Source organism: Chinchilla lanigera, unplaced genomic scaffold, assembly GCF_000276665.1.
Source record: "Chinchilla lanigera isolate Chin_1 unplaced genomic scaffold, ChiLan1.0 scaffold00053, whole genome shotgun sequence".
Classification (NCBI taxonomy): Eukaryota; Metazoa; Chordata; class Mammalia; order Rodentia; family Chinchillidae; genus Chinchilla; species Chinchilla lanigera.
Window position 1 is genome coordinate 6,188,760 of NW_004955454.1, and position 12,346 is coordinate 6,201,105.

General features: G+C 45.1%; 1 protein-coding gene across 3 annotated transcripts in view; it reads left to right on the plus strand.

Annotated features, from left to right (window-relative positions):
* The window catches only part of Usp18 (ubiquitin specific peptidase 18), a 29,305-nt gene extending 17,185 nt beyond the window's left edge, over nucleotides 1–12,120 (plus strand). For 2 of the 3 annotated variants that reach the window (XM_005395987.1, XM_013520264.1), the window contains exons 4-11: nucleotides 1,247–1,392; nucleotides 4,948–5,027; nucleotides 5,306–5,452; nucleotides 6,184–6,279; nucleotides 6,829–6,996; nucleotides 9,437–9,568; nucleotides 10,065–10,114; nucleotides 11,654–12,120. In XM_005395987.1, the coding sequence (XP_005396044.1) occupies nucleotides 1,247–1,392; nucleotides 4,948–5,027; nucleotides 5,306–5,452; nucleotides 6,184–6,279; nucleotides 6,829–6,996; nucleotides 9,437–9,568; nucleotides 10,065–10,114; nucleotides 11,654–11,699 (865 nt within the window). In that variant the 3' untranslated portion in view covers nucleotides 11,700–12,120. The remainder of the gene's footprint in view (nucleotides 1–1,246; nucleotides 1,393–4,947; nucleotides 5,028–5,305; nucleotides 5,453–6,183; nucleotides 6,280–6,828; nucleotides 6,997–9,436; nucleotides 9,569–10,064; nucleotides 10,115–11,653) is intronic. The other variant, XM_013520266.1, reaches the window with a different exon arrangement.
* The last annotated feature ends 226 nt before the right edge of the window (nucleotides 12,121–12,346 follow it).

Below are 12,346 nucleotides of genomic sequence, written 5' to 3' on the forward strand. Positions count from 1 at the left end.
AAGCCTGTTACTCAGACTGATAAACATGTATGCTTTTTTTTTTTTTTTTTTTTTTTTTTTTTTTAATATTCAGGCTTTCACTGTGACTTTAGAAGTCTTCACAAGTTGCCAGGGAAAAGATCCTTTTCTGTGCATTCTGGACTGCACATTAGATTCACACAAGTTTTAAAATAACCTCCAGTTGTTTGGTCTCATCTGGTCTGGGTGGGCAACCAGGCTTTGATACTTTTTTAAAGGCTCCCTCTCTGAGTGACTTTAAAGTGCAGGCGAGATTGATGGCCACTGGTTTTGTTAAAAGGAGTTGGCATTAGGCGAATGTCAGGAAAGAAAGCAATGGGATCAAAAACGTGTGTGTGTGTATGTGTGCATGTGTGCAAGCACATGTGAGCATACGCACACACACACACTTTCTCGTTCTTTTCTTGACCTGTGCTTTCTCCTTTCCCCCATCATTGGCCTGGGTAGTCCAGAGATGCCTATAATTAACTGCTAAAACAGTCGTTGTCCTCCTAACCTTCGTAACTCACTATTTGGTTTGTCGTGGTTTGTGTCTGGGTGTCCCTCCAAAGCCTCGTGCCGTCATGGGGCGGGCTTCTGGAGTTTATGATTGATCCACGGTCCAGTGCTGGGATTATGGGTGTGAGTGCTATGCCTGCCCTAGGGCGGGTAGTTTGCATACAGTGTAAGGGAGGAAAGGAGGCTGCTTCCCCTCCCCGCTTTTTGCTCTTGCTGCTTTTGTTGTCTTCCACTGCCAAGAACCGTTGCCCTGTTCCATGTGCCACTCTGCCTTGGAGCCAGCTGAGTGTGGACTGAAACCTCCACAAACCACGAGCTAAATAAACCTTTCCTTCCTTCATTTTGGGCATTGGGTATTTTGTCTCAGCAAGGAGAGAAAAGTAACCAAGACACTGTTCCAGTTCGAAGTGCTTCCAGTGAGACCTTTAGTGACCCACACCATGCACAGAGTAGAGCCTGGTTGTGGTGTGACTGTGTGTGTGTGTGTGTGTGTGTGTGGGAGGGGCAAAGATAGCAGTTGTGTTGGTCCCGCTCTCAAGAGAGAACTTTGCCCAGCTGATTCATTGACGTGGTGGTTCTCAGCGGTGGTTCCCCATTTAACTCACCTGGCTCCATCCCCAGAACTCTGATTTCCTTCCCGAGTGGCCAGGACATGGGGATTTTTAAGCTTTTCCAGGTGATTCCCGCGTGTGTCTCTGCTAAGGCTGTTCCTGCTGTTCTTCCCTGGCAGGATAACAGTGCCGAAGGTCTCAGAAGAGCAGAGGAGAAGCGTCCCCTTCCAGCTGCTGCTGCTGCTGGAGAAGATGCAGGACGGCCGGCAGAGGGCGGTGCGGCCCACGGAGCTGGCCAGCTGCCTGCAGAAGAACAACGTGCCACGTGAGACACAGGCCGGGGCTCTGGGTCCCGCCTGCTGAGCTATAGGGCTGGGAGCCCAGGAGAGGGGGGAGCGTGGCTCATGGGCACAGGTGAACAGGAAGGAACTGGACGGCTGCTAGACCGCTTGGGGTGGAGGCCGTAGGGTGGACCTGAAATAGTTTTGATTTTTTTTTTTTTTTTTTTTTACTTTTCAAAAATAAAATCCTACTTGGGTGTGATGGTGCACGTCTGTAATTCCAGCATTTGGGAGGCTGAGGCAGGAGGATCACAGTGAGTTTGAGACCAACCTGGGCTACACAGTGCATTCAAAGCCAATCTGAACAACATAGTGAGACCCTGTCTCAAAAAAACAGAAAAGAAAAGAGCCTATTTTAATAGGTATTTTTGTGAATATTATTGGTTTACTATTTTTTGAAATGGTTTTCTTTTAAAACAAGCATAACTACATATTTAAAGGGTATAGGGCAACCACGTGATACATTTACACAATGTGTAATGATCAAATCACAATAATCAACATTTTCCTCTCTTTAAACACTTTCTTTGAGTTCAAAAACTTTGAACTCATCTTTTTTTCAGCAGGGGTGGGGGGCGTCGTACTGGGAATGGAACTCAGGATCTTGCGCTTGCTAGGCAGGAGCTGTACTGCTAAGCTGTATTCCCAGCACCCCCTTTGTTTTGTTTTTTTGAGATAGGGTCTCGCAGGCTGGCCTTGAACTCACAGCAGTTCTCCTGCCTCAGCCTCCCGAGTGCTGGGATGACAGGCGTGCACCACCATGAACTAATTTATATTTATTATATAAAATGTATAGTAAATGGTTATGAACCATAATCTCGTTACTGTGCTGTGGCACATTAGACCTTTTTCCTTCTACCTAGTTGAATTTTAGTGCCTATAACATACCCTCCCTCCATTCCCCCTGCGTTCGTCCCTTCCTATTCTCCAGTGACCACTATTCTACTCTCTAGTGATATGAAATCAACTATGTAGTTTCTTCACATAAGTAATAACATGTGGTGTTTCTCTTGGGGCTGGGGATTTAGCTCAGTGGCAAAGCGCCTGCCTGGCAAGCGCAAGGTTGTGAGTTCAATTCCTGGTACTGGAAGAAAGACAAACAAACAAACAAACGTGGTGTTTCTCTTCCTGTGCCTGATTCATTTCACTTAGTGTTCTCCAGTTCCATCCATGCTGCAGATGACAATATTTCATCTTTTTAATTGCTGGATAGTTTTCTGTTGTATATATACACCACATTTTAAAAGTTCATTCGTCCTTATATGGACACTTAGGTTGTTTGCATGTTTTGGCTGTTGTAAAGAGTGTTGCAATAAACATGGGAGTGTGGATATCTCCTCACTCTGCTGTGTCTGTTTTTAATGCCAGTACCATGCTGTTTTGGTTACTGTTATTTTGTAGTACTTTCAAAAAACTATCTCTATCTCTTTGCTGAATCTCTCATTGATATCATGAGTTGTCTTCTTATTTTCATTGAATTATCTGACTGTATCCTCTTATATCTCATTAAATTCCCTTGATGATGCTCTTTTGAATTCTTTTTAGGCAGTTTGCCAATTTCCCTTGCTTTGGAGTCATGGCTAGAGAGTTACTGTGTTCCTTTGGAAGCTTCTTGTTACCTTTTTTATTCGTGCTTCCCATGTCCCTTTGTTGGTATTTGTGTATCTGGTGGCTCACTTGTCTCTACCAAAAGGTGCATATTCTTGTCTTCTTCCAGATCTTAAAGGGAAAACTCCATTTTTTCCTTGTAGAATATGATGTTAGCTGTGGGTTTGTTGTACATGGGGCTTTATTTATTGCCAACACTGTCACTGCTTGGTGGAGCACTTTTCTGAAGACTGTCGTTTCTCCTATTTCAGTCGTATTCCCACCTTCCTTTAGATCTCTGTAGCAATTTGTGTACCTTAAGGAATTTTTCTTATCTTTCTTCAGCTCATGATCATTTAGATGCTGTTCTTCATTCGAATACTATACAGGTTTATTGGGGACAGGAACTTCCTTCAGCGTGTGTAATGCCTTACACATAGCTGTTGTTGGGTACACAGTAGGATAGGCAAGGATCCCTGTATTTCTCAGGTGAATGACGCTCTTGGTTCTGGGAGGGACAGGTGAGGACACACTGTCTCTATATGTAAATTTTTTTTGAGGGGGTACCGGGAATTGAACTCAGGACCTTGTGCTTGCCAGGCAGGTGCTTGTGCCGCTGAGCTATATCACTGGCTACACTGTCTCTATATGGCAACATGATCTGGCTTCCTTTCCACTGAGCATCAGCTGTGTGGCTGGAATCCTTCTGTACCAGAGAGCATCAATTTGTTTTTGGCACCAGGACTCGAACTCAGGACCTTGCACTTGCCAGGCACACGCTGTGCTACCACGCTGTACCTCCGTTCCAGACAGCATCATTTGAATCTTACTATTAGACCGTTTGTCTTTGAGCTTCAGGCTCACTGTGTTGGAAAATAGATTGATTAATCTACTCAACTGGTAGGCAGTGGTCATCCGTTGCATGCTAGGCATTGTGGTATTGCTGGGCAAAAGGAAATAAGGCGGACGGAGCCTTTGCCTCCTCGGAGCTATTGTTTAAAGGCAACGAGCCAAAACCAAAACTGAAACAAAATAAACAGAAAAATGTTAGGTACAAGTTGGGATATTATTCAGGAGGGAAAATGGTGCTGAGATGGCAGACTTAGCACATATCAGTGACTGCCTTTCCTTGCAGCATCTTTGCATTTTGGCATTTATCTGTCCTTCTGGAAGATAGTCTCAGTGTGTGTTTCATGTTCGTCCACTTCTTAGTCCTCTCCTAACAGCGCTGTTGCATTCACACCTGGTTCAGCCTTACCTTTACCTGGTGGCAGGTGTGGAAGCCACAGCCGAGTTCCGGCTCCGTCCCCGCCTGCATTGCATGGGGCTAAGTGGGTCCCGCTCTCCTTGCCTTCTTGGTGCTTTGGGGAAAACCTGGGTCAGATGCAAGAATTGTGAAGCACTCAGGCTTTAACGCAGTGAATAAAAAGTACATCAAGGGCCAGAGGAATGAATTGCTTAGTCAGAGTGATGGCCTAGGAGAGCATTCCTGGGACTGTCTAGCTGGGCCTCCTTGTAGCGGCCAGGAGAGCTGGATGGAGAACAGAAGGGTGGGAAATGTGTGTCATATCATGGGACTGTGGCTTGAGTTTTAAGAGACACTGTCAACTGGGTGTGGTGGCTCATGCCTGTAATCCCAGCACTCGGGAGGCTGAGGCAGGAGGATCATTGGGAGTTCAAGACCAGCCTGGGCTACAAAGTGAGCTCAAGGCCAGCCTGAACTGCACAGCGAGACCCTGTCTCAAAAAGATACAAAAAAAATGCTAGTTAAGAGACACTCTCAAAAATACATACCAAACTTACTTTTCATGAATTGGGCACCTAACATTTAGTGAGAACGTATCCCTTTCTGGAAGGTTAGGAATGACAGAATGGTGTCACGGTAGCTCAAGCGCAAGGGCACGAGAAGTCTCCGGTGACCTCGCTGACTGCTGTTGCTTCTCTTTGGCCAGTGTTTGTCCAGCACGATGCTGCTCAGCTCTACCTTACCGTCTGGAACCTAATCAAGGACCAAATCACGGACGTGGATTTGGTAAGCGCCCGGAACTAGAAAACTCAGAAATTTAGGATGTTGCTCGTGGAAGTCATTCAACTAATTGTTTCTGCAGTGTGTAGAGAAGTATAAAGGACTTAATCCACCTAGAATCCTTATCGCAGTCAAATAGCGTAATTCCTATTGCTCTTCTGCACCTTCTGTGTGGTGCTTATTACTTGTAGAGCTTCTGTCTGGTGAAGCCAGCTTCTGGAAATTGGCCTGACCTGGTGTATAACTTTTTGCCTGTCTTACCTGTCCCTTACTCCCTCTTGCAGGCAGAGAGGCTGCAGGACTTGTACACCATCCGGGTGAAAGAGACCTTGGTATGCCTAGATTGCTCCGTGGAAAGCAGCAGAGATAGTAGCTTGCTGACCCTCCCTGTTTCTCTTTTTGATACGGATTCAAAACCCCTTAGAACACTGGTGAGAAACTTCTTGGTGAATTTGTACAACCCTGCCAGCTGCCCCTCTCCACTTAAAAACTTCTTGGTTTTAAGAAATAAATTTCAGTTGCATGGCCCTGGTCCATTTCTCCTTTTCCCCTCTGTCTTAGTTACTTTTCTTGTTGCTGAGACAAAATACCCAACACCCAAAGCTAAGGGAGGAAAGGTTTATTTAGCTCACAGTCTGTAGAGGTTTCGGTCCATAATTGGCTGGCTCCAAGGCAGGGTGACATCGCAGAGGAGAAACAGTTCATGGTGGGCAGAAGGCAGCAAAAGCAACAAGAAACGATCACAACTTTTTCTCTCCCTAATATCTTATCCAGGGCAGCAGTCACACCCTTAATCCTCATGCCCTTGATTCTAGCATTGCCATGAATTGATCCCAGTGTCACACACTCTAGATCCAGGTACCTCTGAAAAAGCCCCACCTATGACTGCACAAGGCTTTGGAGGGACATCTGGACACAAGCCAGAACACCCTCCTATTCATTTTCCTCGCACTGTCCCCATAACAGGTATCTCCCCATCTCTCTGGTCTGTGGGTTCTTTGTGCCATCCTGCCAAATGGCCCACACCAGGCCAGGCATTTGGAGCATCTGACGAAAAATGGAAGCAAAGCTTGAGTCTCCACTAGCAGGATGTGGGAGTGAGGGGTTACAGCTTGATGGCAAACACCAGCATTGCCTGTGTTTTGTTCTTCTGGTGGGACAGGAGGATGCCCTGCGCCATTTCTTCCAGTCCAGGGAGCTATGCAAGAAAAGCAAATGCTTCTGTCAGAACTGTGGGCAGAAGACACACAGGAAACAGGTATTCACTCCCTAAATGCAAATCCTTCACTAATCTGGGGGTGCCCCCAGGGGATTTCCCCATGGAGCCTTCCCAGACCCCAGCTGAAGGAGGGAATCTGAGTCAGGTTAATATCTGGGATCCTGGTTAATATCTGGGATCTCTGGATATCTTCTGATTTCCAGAGCTGTGCATGTAGCTTCTCAGATCACATCACTGAGGGATGAAGGCTCTTAGGAGAGGAGAAGGTCCAAGAGCAGTGGGTAGGATTTTTCCCTAATGGTTCGACCAGCTCCCTAGTACAGACTCCATAGTTTTCCAGGTGTTGGGCACCTGGGCAGAACCTGGGGGCCTCCTGTGCCTTTGTGGGGGGCCATGCAATGGTGAGATAGTCAGGTGTCACATTAGTCTCGGAGGAGTTCAACAGATGCTGTGGATGGGAGCCTTTAACCTTGTGTTATATCTTCTTGGGCTGGTGAGAAGAACATACGACCAGCCCTGTATTTCTCTGAATCTGCTCATTTCAAGTGTCTTAGGACTTGATCTCCATCGTGATTTTGTTTTTCTAAGGCCTTGAAGCTGACCCGTTTGCCCCAGACTTTGACCATCCACCTCATGCGGTTCTCCATCAAGAATTCAAGGACAGAAAAGGTCTGCCATTCGCTGTATTTCCCCGAGAGCTTGGATTTCAGCCAGGTTCTTCCTAGCGAGCAGCACACAGGTGAAGCAGAGGAGCAGGTGAGATGCTGCCTTCTGTCCTCACCAGTCTTGTCCCACACCACATCCCGTAGATCCAGCCGCCTCGTACCCAGCAGCTTCCAGAGTGGTCAGTTCTTAGCTCCAGGTTCTTACCCAGACCACGCTGTGATATTAGGTTCCAGACCAAGAGGCAGAGTTGAGCGGCCTGATGCTGGACAAACACTGGCCACAGAGAAAAGAGCAGCCCCGTCAGTGAGGCCGGTGTCCTCTCTGTCACCTCTCATCCAAGACCTCATGCCCTCTGCACATTTGAGATCTGCAAAGAATCAAAACAAGCCACACCTTGGTGTGACTCAAAAAGCACACATATATTCAAGACACATTTACTCTTTAAGCGGTGTCTTAACAGTGGAAACCTGTCTGCTCTTGACTAACGGTGGTAGCTTGTGATCGCCCTACTGTCACCTCTAGCCTTTGCTGGGTGCAGTGGCTTTCCTTTTCTTTTAAAGTGCAAAATCCTTCCTTATTTTAACTATTGCGTTTGTGAGTAAACTATTGGCTTGTTTGAACTAAGGGAAGGAACTTAAATTCAGTACTTTTCTTCTCAAAGAGTGTGCAAACTATTTACAAATACATAAGTGAATGTGATATTTTGGGTTCTAAGGATAGTACCAACTAAACTTCTTGTTAAAACAACTGTACCTCATTTCGAGGATAATAAGAAAGTAGCCAGTTGATTGGGCCACATTTATTTATTTTATTTTTTTTTATTGTCCAACCCAAGGATTGGGCCAAATTTAATCAAATGAAAGTTTAGATCAATTGTCCCAAGATAATCACTTATTGAAAGACTCTGAGAAAAAAATGACATAAATATGTCTTCTCCATAAGTATGAAATGCTGCATTTCATAGAAAATTTTGTACTCTTATATGAATGAATCTATTTCTATTTTTTTGTCTTTTTTTAATTTTTTTTTTTTTTGGTACTGGGAATTGAACTCAGGACTTCACACTTGCCAGGCAGGCGCTGTACAGCTGAGCTATATCCCCGACATCCCCCATTTTTTTTTGAAAAAAAAAAAAAAAAAAAAAAAAAAAAAAGGGTTTTGCTATGCAGTTGAGGCTGGCCTTGAACTCACTTTGTAACCCAGGCTGGCCTTGAACTTGGAAGTGAACCTCCTACCTCAACCCCGAGTACTGGGATTATAAGCGTATTATAAGCGTATTATAAGCGTATTATAAGCGTATTATAAGCGTATAGGTGTGCACCTATATTCAGTCCACAGTGGACTGAATCTGTCTGTCTGTCTATCTGTCTATCATCTGTCTATCTATCCATTTATTCATTCCTTTCAAAGGGTACTGGGAATCAAACTCAGGACCTCAAGCTTGCCAGGCAGGCACTATACCGCTGAGCTATATCCCTGGCCTGAATCTGTTTTTAGAATATTGTTGTTACATTGGATTGGTCTGTTTGTCTATTCATGCCTAATGGTATTTAAAATATTAAGGTCTGATAATATGATATATGGGTCCTATTATGACAGTTTTTTTTTTTTTAACATGTTGAGGATATCTACATTTCATAAGATCCCTTTTCTCTCCTAGTTTTCCTTATCTACCTGCCCACTCTGCTCGATAAAGTGTATTAAATTTTCTTTCCACTTCAGAAAGATCTCATTATGGAAAATTTCAGATATATACCAAAATAGTGAGGGATTGCACAACAAATTCCTGTGTGTCCAGCAAGTATCTTGGAGAGTTCTAGAAACCCCTGGCCAGTCTTTGTTACCTCCACCTCGATCCTACCCTTTCGTCTGGTCCTCTGCAAGCAAATCTCAAACATCAGACTTACAAGCATTCACTGTGTCTCACCAAAGAATAAACATTCTTTTTTAAACACAGTTCCACCTCGTAATTCTTTATTATTTTCAAATATCTAGCCAAAGATTTCCCTGACGGTTCTATAATTTGTGTGATTTGTTTGAATCTGGATCCAGAGAGGTTCCACATTTTCATTTGCTTGCCTGCCTCCCTCCCTCCCTCCTTCCCTCTCTCTCTCCTTTTCTTCCTTCCTTCCTTTCTTCCTTCCCTTCCTTCTTTCCTTCCTTCCTTCCTTCCTTCCTTCCTTCCTTCCTTCCTTCCTTCCTTCCAAGTTCATTTTAGGGGTTCCCTTCTTTTTCTTTCTTTTTTTTGTAGCACTGGGAATTGAACCCAGGGCCTTGTACGTGCAAGGCAATAGCTCTACCCCTGAGCCACATCCCCAGGCCCCTCTTTCTTTTTCTTGTGGTTTACTTAGTTGAAGTTTTTATGTCCCATGATTGGCTGATTGGTGTCATTTAACATATCTTTCTAACCCCTTTATATCTTGTAAACTGATCATTAGATTCAGAAATTGTTCACCATTTCTTTATTCCAAACCAGGGCTGTAAAAGGAGAGGTGGTGGGTGAGTCACTTTATGCCCCGTCTCCTTGCAGGATGAGGGACAGTATGAACTCTTTGCTGTGATCGCCCACACGGGGATGGCTGACTTCGGCCATTACTGCGCCTATATCCGGAATCCCGTGGATGGAAAATGGTTCTGCTTCAATGACTCCCATGTTTGCTGGGTGAGAAACATTACCCAAAAGTGCCTCTGGCCCTGGACTAGCCGCCTCTAATAAATTCTGAGCCCAGGGCTGCATGAGTCTCCAAGGTCAAACACAGTGTGTTCCTGTTCTCTCTCAGTGGGGGTGCGTGGGGGGACTTTTTAAGAGGGTTACAGCCCTTTCCTGCATGTCATCCCGATGGGGTTTGCCGCTTGGTAAGAAGCCACTGACTCCAGCGTCTAGGATTCTCAGTGCCCCGCAGCTTCACGTTCTGTGGGAAACATCTGTAAAGCAAGAAGAATGAGAAATGTATAAGTGACAACTCTGGAATAAGCATAGCCAGGTTTAAACAGAAGAGCAAGCTATTAAAAAGACTTCCTTATACCTGACATCCTATCTGAGGTCTCCAGATTCTCCGTCCAGAGGAGCGAAGGAGGGCAAATTATAGTGCCCTGCATGCTGTGGATACGTAGGCAGAGCCGGCTGGCTGCTGACTTGGACTGTTCTGCTCTTTCAGGTGTCCTGGAAGGACATCCAATGCACCTACGGAAATCACAACTACCGCTGGTAAGAGCAGTGCGTTGATGACAGACAGTGAACGAATGGACAGTGGTTCTGGGAGGTGTCCAAAATCACAGAGGGTCAGCTGCCACGTACATGCGGCTGACTCCCCGGGGCTAACTCTCCGCTTCATCTTTCAACACATGTCCCTGGAACATGCTTTTCTCACGATTGAGATGCTAGCAATACTCAAGTATAAGTAACCGTGTGCAAACACCACGTTTGCCATCTCCCGGGTCTGTGCGTGTCCGTGTCCTCTCGTAATTTATCATTTAAGCAAATTTCCCTCATGGTTCAGTACTCGTGGGCATTTCCAGCTCTGCAAACCCCTTACGGGTGGGCCAGTAGGTTTGTCGTATCTGATTTCATTGCATCTCGAGCTGTCCTCCTTTATAGTAAGGCCTGCTTTTGTAGCTTTCTTTCCGATTAAACCATACACTCTTTGGGGAGAAGTGACTACTCTTTTCATTTTGCTTTGTCTGGAATATTGGCTTGAATTTAGTAATAGCTATATCTCTCTCTCTCTATCTCTCTCTGTCTCCATCTACCTGTCTGTCTATTTATGTGTGTGTATGTGTGTCTTTTAGAGACAGAGTCTCGCTGTGCAGTTCAGGCTGGTCTTGAGCTCACTTTGTAGCCCAGGCTGGTCCTGAACTCACAATGATCCTCCTGCCTCAGCCTCCCTAGTGCTGGGATTACAGGTGTGTGCCACCACGCCTGGCTTAAATATTTTTTAAAAATCAGTAACTATAGGAGAAGCTGAAGAGAATAAAGATAAAGTTAAAGCAGAGAGACTTAAGTTTTTTTTAAACTGTTTCTAGATTAGAAATATCAATGTATATCCAAGACGATATTAGAGATGATTTTCAGTTGTAGAGGCAGGCATGATCATGTGAAAACTAATGAATTAGGTGCAGTTTGTGTTTGAAATTCTCCTTCAGCTTTCTCCTTTTCATTTTTCTGTTCTATGTCTTCTAAGCACCTGTCTTAGATGCCCGGTCTTCGTCAGCTTTGTGTCACTGGCTCTGTAAAGGGTCAGAGGAAATGGATTTTATTTTGGGGATCCTGGTCTCTTTGCAGCTATGCATTACTGCTCTTGCAGCACAGAAGAGGCTAGAGACAGTGCATAAATGAATGAATCTAACTGAGTGTGGCCTAGTTATACTCACCTGCAGAAATGGGGTTGGTTTGACTTACGGTCCCATAATTTGTCAACTCCTAATTTAGATGTTAACTTATAGAAAACTCGTGGTTATTTGCCTACGTCACCATTTTGCCCCTCTGAGGGGCTGGTGGGTGATGGGTAGATGAAGACGTGGTCCAACAGCCTGGACGTTTCCAGATGTTTGCCCTGACATGACTTAATAACGTACCATTTTGGGGCTGGGGATTTAGCTCAGCAGCACAGCGCCTGCCTGGCAAGCGTGAGGTCGTGAGTTTGAGTCCTGGTACTGGAAAACAAACAAACAAACAAAAAAAATAACATACCATTTCACTGTGACTGTTTCCTGTTGCTATGCTGAAGCATTTTTCTCTCCTTTCCAGGCAGGAAACTGCGTATCTTCTGGTTTACATGAAGATGGAGTCCTGATGGATACACTCTAAACCTTGGGAGACTGACAAACTGGTGTTTTCCTTTTCTGTTTCCTGGATCTGGTAGATTCTTCCAAGAGATTCTGCAGTGAGACGAAGCATAATTTTCTGCTGTATAATTAAACCTTGTGCACAACTGTGAGTGACCATTGCTATGCTTTGGATGCAGCCCATGTGTGGCAGGTGGGGTCTCCAGCATGGCAGTGAGGGGCTGGTAGAAGCTCGAAGAGGCAAAGCCTGGTAGGAAGTAACAAGGTGCGTGGGATTGGCCCATCTGTACCCTGGTGGTACCCTTCCCATTTCTCAGTCACATTTTGATGAAGTGGGAAGGGCTCTTGCCAAGATGCCAGCGCCATGCTGGGTGGATCCTCCAGCCACCAGAATTGTGAACCAAATAAACTTCTTTACTTTACAAAGTACTTGATCTCAGGTGTTTTGTTACAGCAACAGAAAACAACTTGTACAGTTATCAAACTGTTTAACAGTGACACTGCACAGGCCCGAGTCAGCCACAGAGGCTATGTGGCTAGATCAGGTTCCTGAGTGCACACCTACTAAGTGGCCGACTCAAAGCTTCCAGCATAAAATGTGGATACATTTTTGCTTTTATGTTTATTGCCCACAAAAGATTATCTATGCAAGCAC